The sequence below is a fragment of the Microtus pennsylvanicus genome, chromosome 17 (assembly GCF_037038515.1).
Source record: "Microtus pennsylvanicus isolate mMicPen1 chromosome 17, mMicPen1.hap1, whole genome shotgun sequence".
Classification (NCBI taxonomy): domain Eukaryota; kingdom Metazoa; phylum Chordata; class Mammalia; order Rodentia; family Cricetidae; genus Microtus; species Microtus pennsylvanicus.
This window is the reverse complement of record NC_134595.1, coordinates 1,265,170-1,278,519: the sequence shown is the minus strand read 5'-3', so window position 1 is coordinate 1,278,519 and position 13,350 is coordinate 1,265,170. Positions and strand designations below refer to the sequence as shown.

General features: G+C 37.0%; 1 protein-coding gene across 36 annotated transcripts in view; it reads right to left on the bottom strand.

Annotated features, from left to right (window-relative positions):
* Window positions 1-13,350, bottom strand: part of Abi2 (abl interactor 2) — a 104,030-nt gene that overhangs the window by 18,018 nt on the left and 72,662 nt on the right. For 18 of the 36 annotated variants that reach the window (XM_075951934.1, XM_075951925.1, XM_075951915.1 and 15 more), the window contains 2 exons: window positions 9,872-10,030; window positions 3,339-3,425 (listed from right to left, as the gene is read on the bottom strand). In XM_075951934.1, coding sequence (XP_075808049.1) covers window positions 3,339-3,425; window positions 9,872-10,030 — 246 coding nt within the window. The remainder of the gene's footprint in view (window positions 1-3,338; window positions 3,426-9,871; window positions 10,031-13,350) is intronic. The other 18 variants (XM_075951917.1, XM_075951933.1, XM_075951918.1 and 15 more) reach the window with 1 other exon arrangement.

The following is a 13,350-nucleotide window of genomic DNA, read 5'->3' as shown; positions in this document are numbered from 1 at the left end:
TATCACAGTGTAAGTAGTTTAATATATTAAATAATAAATACTGCAAGTGATTCCAGACTCTTCCACATATTAAATTTAATGCAAAAAATATTATTTCCACAGACTATCTTTAAAATAATGCCTAGGAAGTCTTAAGATGATTCTAAAACAAAGATACACATCTTTCCTAGGTGCATGTTTTAAAGAAAATAACATTTCTTTGAATGCATAAGCCCTGCCACGACTGTTAAGCCAATCCCAGTATACCTCATACACAGGGAAAACGGCTTTTAAAATACTAACGGTGGTGCTATAATAATGTTTTACAATTGTCCATTCAAGCGGCAAGTCTTAAACACATATGTACTTAAATAACATTAAAACACTACTTCTACTCATGAAATATTTGATGTTTCTACAAACCTGACAACTTTCACTAATTACTTGTCAAAGTTAATTACTAGTTTCATGATCTTACTTAACTTTCAAGTCCAATTTTTGAAGAAAAAAAAAGAAAATATTCTGATAGATTATTAATCTTCAAAGCCAGTTTCAAAATCTGAATGTTCATCATATCAGTTGATTCAAAGAAAAAAAACAAACAAACCAACTTTCCACTTACTATTCAACTGACTCTCTTCTTTACTCAAGGAATTTAAACTCATTTGTGATGCAGGGAATGCCACTCTGGGATGACACTGCAACTAAATTGTAAAGTCCTTCAAATTTGGAACTCCAAAAAGCCTTTTCTAATCAGTCTGCTATTTCCAGAAATTTTAAATGCAGGATCTTCCAACCTACATTTAACCTCAAAGTCTGGCAAAGGGTAATACTATGGCTGTACCTGGCACACACTAGACCTACTGACCATTGCTATGCAAATGTTTCTCGTGAAGCCAGCTTGGGTCACACACAAGCCAAAAAAACAGTAGGTTGAAAAGGCATGATTTTGAAACATAAAAAAATAAAATACTTGGACATAAATGAAAATGCTCTTAAATTTAAGAAAACATATTTAAAATTACAATGCATTAAAGTTCATAGAGTACCTTCTAATAAACAGAAATAATAAACAAACTATTTTTAGACATCAGCAAATAGGAGAGCAAAGGCACCTGACAAATTCAACCTTTGGGCCCTATCCCAGGCTAGTTTTCTGTCAACTTGGCACAGACAGTTATTCTGGAAGAGGGAACATCAATAGAGAAAATGTTCCCACCAGACTGGTCTGGGACAAGTCTGTGATACATTTTCTTCATTTGTGATTGATGTGGGAGGCCTAGCCGAGTGTGGGTGATGGTCAGGAGTACTCTAAGACTTCATGGCTGAGCAAGCCATGAAGAGCAGGCATCTGCATCAGCTCCTGCCTCCAAGTTCCTGCCCTGCTTGGTTCCAGCCCTGAGGTTCTTCAGTGATGGGCTGACAGCTGGAAGTAAAAACAAAATAAACCCTTTCCTCCCCAAATTGCTTTTGCTTATGGCATTTTATCACAGCAACAGAAACCCTAACTTAGATGGGCACTCAGACTAGACTACAACCAGTTAAAATACAAACATAAAGTACAAAAACGGGCAGGGGGAGGCCAAAGTGCCAGGGACACAGGCAGCAAACAAAGTGATCAAAGCCCCTGCTCCGATAGACCCTGCATTATTAAATGCCTACTTCCAGAGAATCTTAGCAAGAGATTATAATTACTTCTAGTCCAGGAATGGAGAACTCCAGCCTGATGACTATCTTAATACACATTTTGACCCTTGAGGAAAAGCACAGATTATACCACCTTTCCCCACCTCTCCTTAATCACCATAAGTCAGAAATACCTGTAACTTCTGACTCCCAGAAACCTATTAATAGCCTGCTACTGACAGGAAGCCTTGCTAAGTAGTCAATTAACACTTATTCTGTCACACATATTATATACAGTAATAAAATGAGAGATAACAATTAATCACTCTCAACACCCAACCACCCAGTGGCAGAAATTAGTCCTAGGGCCTTTGCACATTAGGCAAGTGCTCTACCAACCCAGCTGCACCCCACCCTCAGGAGAACACTTTTTACCTTAATAGACAATTTACTGGGAATGCAAGGATAATTAGCCTAACTCTCTATTCTAAGCAGATCTGCAACATGAGTTCACAACAGTGCTGGAAGACGACAAGGTGTTAGAGAAAAAAGCAGCACAAGTTAATCTTGCGCAGCTGCCATCTCAACAATACTCCATCTACAGAAGAGGGCGTGTGTGACCTGTCAATGTTTGGATGCTTGACTTTAACTTTTTGTAATAGATTTATGGGTATTTTCTGGATATTATTAAAATGTGTTGTAGCTGTGCAAAATAGTCTTGTCTGCCTGTCCTTTACTATCAAACAACTCAAACCCCAATTATTCAAGGATCAACTGTAACTCCTCTAAGTTTAGATTACATGACATCATGCAACCTTAGGCTAATTTGGTTCCTTAATCACCTATCACAGAGACTGTTAATTTCTTTCCGTAACAGCCATTCATCACCAAATGTTAACACAGGCCTCCCAATTTAGAAATAAAGTCTCCTGAGCTTCCTTAATGCTTCCCCAAAAGACTTAAAATACCAATAAAACTAGTTATATGACAATGCAAGATGATTCAACAGCAGACCACAAACTAAAGAAAATTCATTGCCAATCTATGCTTTTTGGGAGACAAACTGACAGACTGATCTTCTATGCCCTACTGTGGTGTGGTCCTTTTTTATACTTGAAATGGAGAGAGGTATATACTCAGGCTGCCCATAACACATCTCTAGTAACAGCTAACTAGCCTACCACTTTGTCTAGGCAACTGAGAAAAAAAGCAGGATATTTATTTGGCAATTAGAATATCTCCTTGTGCAGTTTTTCTCTCTTTCACTTACACTATTGTATGTGTGTTTGTTTCACCTTTAAAACTTTGTGGGTATCAGTAGTGGTATTTTAGCTATGGTTCTGGGGACCAAATCTGGAATCTCATGTAATAAGCATGTGCTCTGAGCTATAAAAGTCATTTGAAAGCAAAGAAATTTACCATCATTGTATTTTAACTTTCTTTTTAATTATGTGTAGAAGTGTGAAGTGCATATGAGTGCCAGTATCTGCAGAGGCAGAAGTGTGGGATGTTCCTGGAGCTGGCGTTCAAGGTCCTCTGCGAGAGCAGAGCACACTCCTAGCCACTGAGCTCTCTCTCCGGCCCACCTCTATTACGTTATCATCACCACTAGCCATTCTTACAATGACTATCCAAATGCAAGTAGCACTGTGAATGACTATTTAGTCAGTCATATGTAAATTACATTCTATGCCTATAATCTGAACTACAGCATAAAGAAGACATAAACTTACTATTTTCTTGGACTCTGGCCACAAATCCCATTAAAGGTAACTGAGGAGTTACCTGTAGGATGGAAGGAGGAGGAGGAGCAAGAGATACTGCAAAAACAAAAAAGGTGTGGAGGATAAGGGGTAAGGGCAAGTTATATTAAAAGGAAAGGATAATACAATAAAATATATAAAGGAGGAAAACCACTTTTCACAAACATTTGTCTACCTTACAGATCCACTTTTGAGGGTAACTTTATAAACAAAATAACACACTAGAGAGTTTTAGTAAGCCTTAGAACTACAAAAGGCACCATTTAACACGCACGTATCTGTTCTATGTAATGGGAACCAATCCTCTTTGCAAATACCATCTCTGTTGATTACCATGAACAACTGGTTGTCAGTATAGCAGAAAAAAAAATATGACATCCCAACAACCTAAATAGGCGTTCTATTACTTCAGTAACAAAAAACAAGCATTAATTGGATCTTTATTTAGTTAAACAAGTATGGCCTGAGTTCTTGCTAAGAGGCAAGACTCTGCTGGTCCAGTTATTAGAGTCCTACACTGAGAGTCAGATGCTCTTACTGCAAGTTCTCCAATTCATTATATTTCCTCCTTAGTCCTACAGGAAACACCACTATTCTTCTCCCAGGATGTGTGCCTCCATCTCAAATGCCTGGCACAATTTAGGAAGCCTTCAACAGATATTTAAGTATGAACAAATAAAGCAGATACCAAAATAATTTTTAGAAGGTTAACTCTATAGTTACAGTTCTCTTCAGAAAGTACATATACTATGGTAGCCATATTCTTAATGGAATTAATTTCCTAGGAGACAGTGCTGGCCACAAGGAGGAAGGCAACAGAGAACAGATCTCCGAGCAAGTACTTGAAGAAATGATGTATGTTAAGTAGGCAGAACTTAAGAAAGGCAATCAAGGTTAAGGAACCAAGTTAGGACAAAGGCTTAGAGGCATAAAACAGCATGAGCAGAGTTCACAGGATCAAAAACATTCCCTCTATATGGCTACTAGAAGATATGTTTAAAAATTAAAGCACGCAGTGGTGGCACATGTGTGTAATCCCAGCACTCTGGAGGCAGAGGAATGCAGATCTCTGAGTTCAAGGCCAGCCTAGTCTACAGAGCAAGTTCCAGGACACCCAGGGCTGTTACACAGAGAAAACATGTCTCAAAAAGGCAAATAAACAAACAAACAGGGCTGCAAAATTGGCTCAGTTGTAGGAGCACTTGTTGCCTCTTGCAGAGGACCCGAGTTTGGTTCCCAACACCCACATGGTGGCTCACAGCCATCTGTAACTCTAGTTCCATGAATCCACACACCTCGATGACCTCCACAGGTACCCAACATGGATGTGGTGCATATATATACCTTCATGCAGGCAAAATACCGAGACATAAAACAAAAATAAATATTTGATGAAAGTTGCAGAAAAGTGAGCATGTGGGCATGGAAAAGAGGATGTACATGAAGGGCTTGGTGTAAAGAGACTGATTTTTTTTTAAGTCACTGTGCCTCAAATTCTTGATGTTACATTTTCTGTGTTTAGACACCATGACAATTAGATACTCTAGATCTAATCCATAAATATGAGAAAGAGATAATACAACCCTATTTCACATAGTAGAAGCACAGATTTTATTTCAAAAGCTTAATCAAGCCCTGGAAACAGCAAATCAAGGCAAATTCTAGAAACAAGAGAAAAACTTTGTTACATGTAGGTAAACCACTATATGGTAACTAATGATTTAACTAGCATACAAGGATAACAAAAATCACAAAGCTTTGTGATTAAAGAAGCTATTAACTCACTAACCATGGCAGTTAAGTATGGGAAAAGCACGGGGTGGTGATTGTAGACACACTAGAAAAGATGAAGGCAAAATAAATGGGATGCATGAGGATAACTTAAGCATAAAAATGAGAGGCAACAGGAAAATATGGGTGGGAGATATTAAACCTCAAGAAGTATAAGGTTAGTAGCTATCAGTAAAGTGGTAATGGCTGACAGGCGTGCACAGACAGGCAAGAACATGTAAATATACAGAGAAAAGCTAACGGACCACTTTTAAGAGTGTCTAGATGTAGGAGAACGAGCATAACATCCATAAACTGGTCTCTCTTCAAAAGGTGACTTGGGTTTTAGATTTTTCCCTAAAAATCACACTTCTTGGCAGTAAATCCCTCACTCCGAAGACTGAGGTTGTGGTGGCACCTCTGCATGCTGCTAAGAGAGCAGCCAAGAAACAGCAGAACAGCAGTGCATTGCACAGGACATCAGGACATACACATTCTGTAACACTGAACACCTTCTTCTGAAAACAAACACATCAAGCTTGCTTCCTTCCTTTCTTCCTCTCAAACAGAAAAGTGGGAATCTCTCTCCTCACTTATTATTTACCCACTAAATAAAGGCAGTAACTTTTGTACTTGACAAAAAAAAAAAGAAAAAAATACATGCATAATGTAAACAACAGTCTTTTTATGGACAAACTAAGCTTATTACATTTTAAAGATGAATATACCTTCTTTTCTCAGGAAAATTTCAAAAACTCATTGTTGTGGTTTGAAAGAAAATGACCCCTATAAGGAGTGGCACTATCAGGAGGTGTAGCCTTGTTGGAGTAGGTGTGGCCTTAATAGAGGAAGTGTATCAGTGTGTGTTGGGGGGAGGCAGGGATTAGGCCTCCTATGCTCAAGCTTCACCCAGTGTGACACAGTTCACTTCCTGTTGATTGTGGATCAAGACGTAGAACTCTTAGCTCCTTCTCCAGTAATGTCCATGTCTGCTTCCACATTGCCATGTCCTGACATGAAGATAACAGACTCTGAGACTATAAGTGGACCCCAATTAAATGTTTTTCTTTATAAGAGTTGCCATGGTCATGATGTCTCTTCACAATAGAAACCCTAAGATGCTCATCTAACCAGAATTTAGTTATACCTGGTTCTGTTTATTCTTGTGAACAGAAAAGAGCAAAAAGCAGAAGTTGCAGTACAACTGAGTGGTAGAATATGTGCTTCCTATGTGAAAGGCTTTAAATTTCATTCTCGGCAACAACAACAAAAGAATGGGAAGTAACTTTACAAACTTGTATATGCCCATCATTTACCTAAGATATTTCCTTATATAAGACCTTTATTCTAGAACCACTTGAAAGATCTCTGAATTAAGAATAAGTTATATTATTTTTATTAAAATACAATGTTGGTAGGCTGGAGAGATGGCTCAGTGGTTGACAGCATTAGGAGGAATGCTATCAGATTTATACTCCACAGAACCCCACTGCCTTGTCAAACTTCATTCTTTGGAAGCATACATCTATGGCAAGGCTCTGACTAAAATATATGGGTTCATAAAAAATAAGCATCATTTTGTTCACTAAATAATTCACTAAGTATTACATCTTACAAAAGAGTCGTCAAATAAAAAACATACTTGGGTTAAGTGCAGAAAAATCACAGAACACTTGCCTGACATGTTCAAGGATCATGGTGCAAAAGCCAGAAACTTCTCCCACCAAAAGGACATAATAGAGCTTTGCTTTGCTTTTTTTTAAAAGTAGGTTTTAAAAACAGATTAATTATAGCTGATGTTAATTAGTTATAATTAACTAATTAATTATAGCACAGAGCTATAATTGTCTTCTTTGAAGTTACCAAATTCCAATAGAAGAAAGGCAGAACTTAGAGTACAGAAAATACTGACAGCTGAGGGGCCTCTCATGATCCAAACAATTCCAGTTCACCTTATTAATACTTAGATTAAAATTATTCTCTAAAGATTTAATTCTACTTTAAAATATATTTTTGGCATATATGAATCTGACTTATAAAGTATTATTGAAATATGAAATCTTTAGTCCATTAGAAACATAAGGCAAGAGTAGAGCACTTGGCTAACAAATACAAAGCCCTAGACTCAATCTTTAATACTGGAAAAATTAAATATATGAAACAGATGTTTAAAGAGCTGTCAAATTTTACCCGAGAGTTTTCATAGGAGTACTGAGTATATACACACAGCATGAAATATTCTTCCACAGTATTACTAAGTACCTTGTACAGCTGGTATCAAAATTTTAACAGTGAAACCTCTCCCAACTTCATTATGGATCTAACCCACTTTAGATTAATATTGTTTCAAAATGTTACATGAAGTAATAAAGGTACAAGGGACTGTAAGCAGTAATTTCCAGATACCCAAGAGAGCTAGCCACTCTTCTAGAAAACTATTAAGCAGACTATATCTAATAAACTAAAATTCAAGGACTGGGGAAAAAGCAGCATTTAATGGTCAAGCATGGGCCACACACACACACACATACACACTCAGGAGGCTGAGGCAGGAGGATCGGTAAAACCACAAGTTCAAAACCAGTCTAAATAAGACATTGTTTAAAAGTGGGGGCAGTGGGGGCTCATGCATTGAATCCCAGCCCTTGGAAGGTAGAAGCAGGTGAACCAGGACAGTCAAGGCTACACAACAAAACCCTGTCTCAAAAAAACCTAAAAAAAGAAAAGATAAGAAAGAAAGAAAGAAAGAAAGAAAGAAAGAAAGAAAGAAAGAAAGAAAGAAAGAAGCATAAACACAGCCTTAAACACTAAGCATGAAAGGAGAAATACATTTCAATCAAGGCAATTAGGAGGATTCACCCTGCATTTTGCACCAGGTTAACTACAAATACAGCATTCCATAAGTGAGAGAAGCCCAGGAGAGTGAAGAAAATTTGGATAAAGAAGTGAGGTTTCATTTAATATTCAACAATATTTTTAAACAATTTTTTCAGGACAGTCCTGCATAAACACTAACAAGGACTCCACCCTTAGTGTACCCTATATTGTAACAGAGACTTCCCCTTCCTCCTTTTTCTTCTCTAGCAGAAATGGAGAAGCCTCAGCAGGTGAAGAGGTTAGGTAGGACAGGACAATAGAAAAGTCATGAAATACAGAATAAAAAAAAAAGAAAAGAAAAGAAAAGAAAGAAAGAAAGAAAGAAGGAAAGAAAAGAAAAGAATAAGAAAAAAACCATTAAGTTCAAGTCTATCTTGACCAATACCTTGGTTTCATATACAAAATACATATGCAAATATGTATTTTGTTTCATATACAAAATACATATGCAAATATCACCATTCTTGGGCTGGAGAGATTGCTCAGCAGTTAAGTGTACGACAGTTCTTCCTGAGGACCCAGATCCAATTCCCAGCACCCACATGGCAGCTTACAACCATCTACAGCTCCAATTTTAAGGGATACAATTTCTTCTTCTGGCTTCTGTGGACATTAGGCAAATACATACTACAAAAACATATGTACTTGCAAGCAAAACATTCATATATACATAAAATTTTAAAAACTTAAAAGCATTTAAATATTATAACCAATCTTATTTTCCATATGTAAATCAAGTGAGATAATAAGAGGAAAGTCAATTTTTTTTTGCAAGATTCTAAAGAGTTTAACTAAGGTTTCACTAACAGATTAATTTCTGCTCCATAAACTCAAGGCTTATGAGAGATTGAATGATCTGTCCCCAGAATCAGAGGAACCCAGAGGCTTCATTACCTCTTAGCAAATTTAAAACAAAACAGTAATTTGACATAATACACTCATGGTTAAGGTGCCTAAAATTTTTGTGAATTCTCTAGGAAATGAACAAAATGTTGATTATTGTAGTGTTCAAGTGTAAGTGCGCAAGGTTAGCTCTTCTGTATATATGATTCAATTCTTTATTTCAATTGTTATATTTAGACCAATTTTTCCAAGTCCCTCATACCATCAGGGTATTTGATATGATAATCGAGTTAAGACAGTTTGACTGTCTAATGTAAAATAGCTTCATGTATACCCAATTTCATCTGTAATTCATAAAGCAATGATGTCTAATTAAACAAAAAGAAAATACTGTTTTCAAACATACTCCACTTGAGACAGGATCTCAATTCTACAAGCCTAGGCTGCCGACTCTCCCTGCCTCTACCCCATGAGTGCTGAAATAAAAGGAAGCACTTGCATGTCTAGCACAATGGTAGTTTTTAAAAGCAAATTCCATCCACTGAAAATGACTCCATTCAGAGCGAGAGAATAAAAGGAACTCCTTAGCTTTACACCAAGTCATACAAGTACTGCTTAAAGTGGAAACAATATTAAAAAGTTAGTATTCATTCATTCATCTATCCATTTAATAAGTGTTTTGATAGTTTATTTATTTGCATTTTATTTACATTGGTGTTTTCCTGCATGTATGTCTGTGTGATGATGTCAAATGCCCTGGAAGCGCCATGTAGGTGCTGGGAACTGAGACCAGGTCCTTGGGAAGAGCCATCAGTGCTCTTAACTGCTGAGCCATCTCTCTAGCTCCTTAACAATAATCTCAAGTGCCTATTTCATATGGGATAACTATCTACTATATATGCGTTAATTATGTGTAACTGAAGAGGTTTTTCTTTTTTGTCTTTTGGTTTTCGTCTCTTTTTTTTGGTACAACACGAAAGAAATTGAAAGAAATGGCAAAAGAAGAGCCTAACCTGGATTCTGGTTATAAAAAGGCCCTCCATTCATCTGACTCTGAAGGCTCGCCTGTGAAGTTATGGAAGGAGGCCGTCTATAGGGCAATGAGCCCCCGATTGTTGGTGGCGTATGGCGAGAGGCAGGCCTATTCATGCTGTAGAACTGAACAGGATGACCTGGGAAAGGAACAGAACACAGACCCATCATTAAAAGAAGCTTCTATAAGATAATGAAATACTTTGAGCCAAGCAGACTAATATATTACAAATATATTTTATAAATAATTATTATTTATATTAGTCTGTTTTTATTTATATTATTATTTATATTAGTCTTTTTTTTTAAGTAATTATTTAAGTAATCTAGTCTGCAGTATTCTGTTACAGCACACAAAACAGGTTCCCCTTCCTCTACAAAAAATAAATGATTTAAAGCAGCCACTAAACACTGGAGACTAAACAAAAAATCACATTCTGGAAAAGAAAAAAGAAAAATTGTTTGATACAATCTTACTCTAAAACAATGGTGGAGATAAGTTAGCAAAGAAAGTTGTTTAAAAGGAAAACAAAATATTTCAACAAAACACTGATGCTGTAACTCCAAGTCAAACCCATCTTCACACAACACAAAATATTCATTTTCCTAAAGCTAGAGCATATCCTAAAATTTGTTTATGAAATCTAAATCAAAATTTGCATCATCATCCCAGAAACCTACCCATGTTTATTACTCATTTGAACCTCTTAAAAGAATTATTCACTATTAATATCAACTGGAAATATCCTTTCCTAATCCATCCAGTTTTCTAATAATGCAAACCCCAAATTTTACCTTGCCTTTGCCCTCACTTGCTCTCTACTAAGAAAGGCCCTCATCAACAGAGCATTAGAAGGAACCCATGAAGGAACACAGTCGAGCAGGCACCAAGGCATGGAAAGGAGAAAGGGATAACAGGAAGACAGAGGAAGGAGGACATGCTATATGATGAGGAAAAAAGGAGAAAAGGTGGAAGAAGAAGAAATAAAGGTAGAAAGAAAAGCACTGCCATTTTACTAATACTTGGCAAAGATCGTCACACACAAAAAAAAATACACCACCATATGAATTTTTATGACGTTGGATCCAGTCTAAAATTTCATCTGTCTTAAATCTACTCAGCAGCTCAGTGCCGTGCTCCATTAACTACAGTTAATGAATGGATCTAACGTCTTCTGATGTCCTTTGGTACTAGGCAGGCATGTGGTGTACATATATATATTCTGGTCAAACATTCATCCACATAAAAATAAATATAAAAAAACAAATAATATTTTTTTTTTGTTTTTAAAGACAGGATTTCTCTGTTTAGCCCTGGCTGTCTCTCTGTAGACCAGGCTGGCTTCAAACTCAGAGAACCACTGGCCTCTGCCTCCACAGTGCTAGGATTAAAGGCGTGTGTGACTACCCTCACAGACTTTAAAAAAAAAACCAATTTCAAAGACATCTATTTATATCAACTAAAGTTAGGATTTTTGGCACCCCACCCCCAAAAAAGCACAATGAAAGGATACCCAGCCTCAGCATTCACTAGAGATATGCAAATTAAAACTGCATGGAAAAACCACTGAAGTTTAAACAAAAAAATGTACAGTTACTTGGGAAACAACTTGGTAGTTTCTTTAAAAGTTAAATATTCCAAGCATGTAGTACATGTCTTTGATCCCACCATTGAGAGGCAGAGGCAAGCAGACATCTGAGTTCCAGGCCAGTTAGGGTTACACAGTGAGACCCTATCTCAAAAATAAAATAAATAGACTGCACATTCCCTTTATAATACAACCTAACAATTCTATTTCCTAGGTATTTACCAAGATGACATGACCTAAACTCACCAGAAACCTGTACATGAATGTTTGTGGCAGCGTTATTCATAATCCCTCAAAATAAAAACTATCCAAATGTCCTTCAACTTGGAAAGGCACATATTTTAACACATCAAGAGCACTACCAACAGTAAGAAGGAACATAAAACACCTCAGCAGAGCTCCTAGTCATAAGACCAAACAACCTACATACTGTCCACGACGTCCATTCTAAAGCACAGGTCAGCAGTGAGCAGGGTAGGGGTGAAACACAGAAAAGGCATGAGGTCATTTTGGGTGTGGGTGATGCAACTATTCTAGATCCTACTTGTGGTGGCAGGATACACTTAAAAGAAGTCACATATATTTATACTTTAAAAAGGCAAACTTTACACACTTTAAACCTTAGTAAAATAAAAATGTAAGGAATTTTTCTTTTTGTTGTAAATATAACTTTCTACTCACATAATAAATGTTTACTTGTTGAAAACCGTGAATCACCCTTTTTGGAGTGCCGGGAGCCTTCTATTGTGTAGTGCTGGCAGTCCCTAAACTCACTATGCAGAGCAGCCTGGAACTCAAAGAGTTCCACCTGCCTCTACCTCCTGGGTGGTGGGATTAAAGGCGTGTGCTACCACGCCTGGCCAAATACCTATCATTCCATTATAATTTAATTACTAAATTTTTTAGGTAGGGGTCATTTCTTCATCTATAGCATTAACAAGATTCCTTTATTTAACTAGTTCGACTAGTATAGTAAGAGTTGCATATCCAATCACATTCTCACTCAATGACAGAAAAGTCTTTTTCATAAAGAGAGAGGCTCTCTCAATTGAACATTACCCAAAACCCAATTTGAACAAAGATGTCTTTTAAAACATGTTTTATTAGTAGCCAACTAGTGGTAACACATGCTTTTAATCCCAGCACTCAGGAGGTAGAGGCAGGTGGTTATCTGAGTCTGGTCTACAGCCTGGTCTACAGAGGAAATTCCAGGACAGCCAAGGTTTACACAGAGAAACCCTGTCTTGGGGGGAAACAAAAAGAATCTACTTACTAACCAGCATCATATTAACTGCTCAGAGTATTCTGAGATAACTGAGTCTTTACCACCTATCCCAGCAAAATATACCTGAGGCTGAGATCTTTAAAAGAATGAGTACATTTATTTATAAGGAGGATGCATTCATACCAGAGAGAGAATGCGCGTGCGTGTCTGTCTGTCTGTGTGTGTGTGTGTGTGTGTGTGTGTGTGTGTGTGTGTGTGTGTGTGTGTTTGTGTGTGTTAGAGAAAAACTCACAGGATCTGGTTATTTCTCCACCACTAGAAATTCAAACTCTGGTTGTCAGGCTGGGTAGCAAACCCTTTCTTATCTGATGAGTCATCTCCCTAGCACTAGGTTAAAATCTTAAAGAAAACACCAACCAACTTAAATAATCCTGAACTTCTTTAGAACCACAGTTAATAAGTTTCTGGTATTGCTAAAATATAAGCAAAAATCTCATTATAATATACAAAGAAGTTTGTAATTAGCTATAAAGAATATTACATTAAAATGAAACTTTTAATCGTCATAGGCTTGTTTTTGTTAATTACTTAACCTGCAATATTACTGATGTGTGTACTGGTACAGGTGTTCTGTGCAGGTCTATTG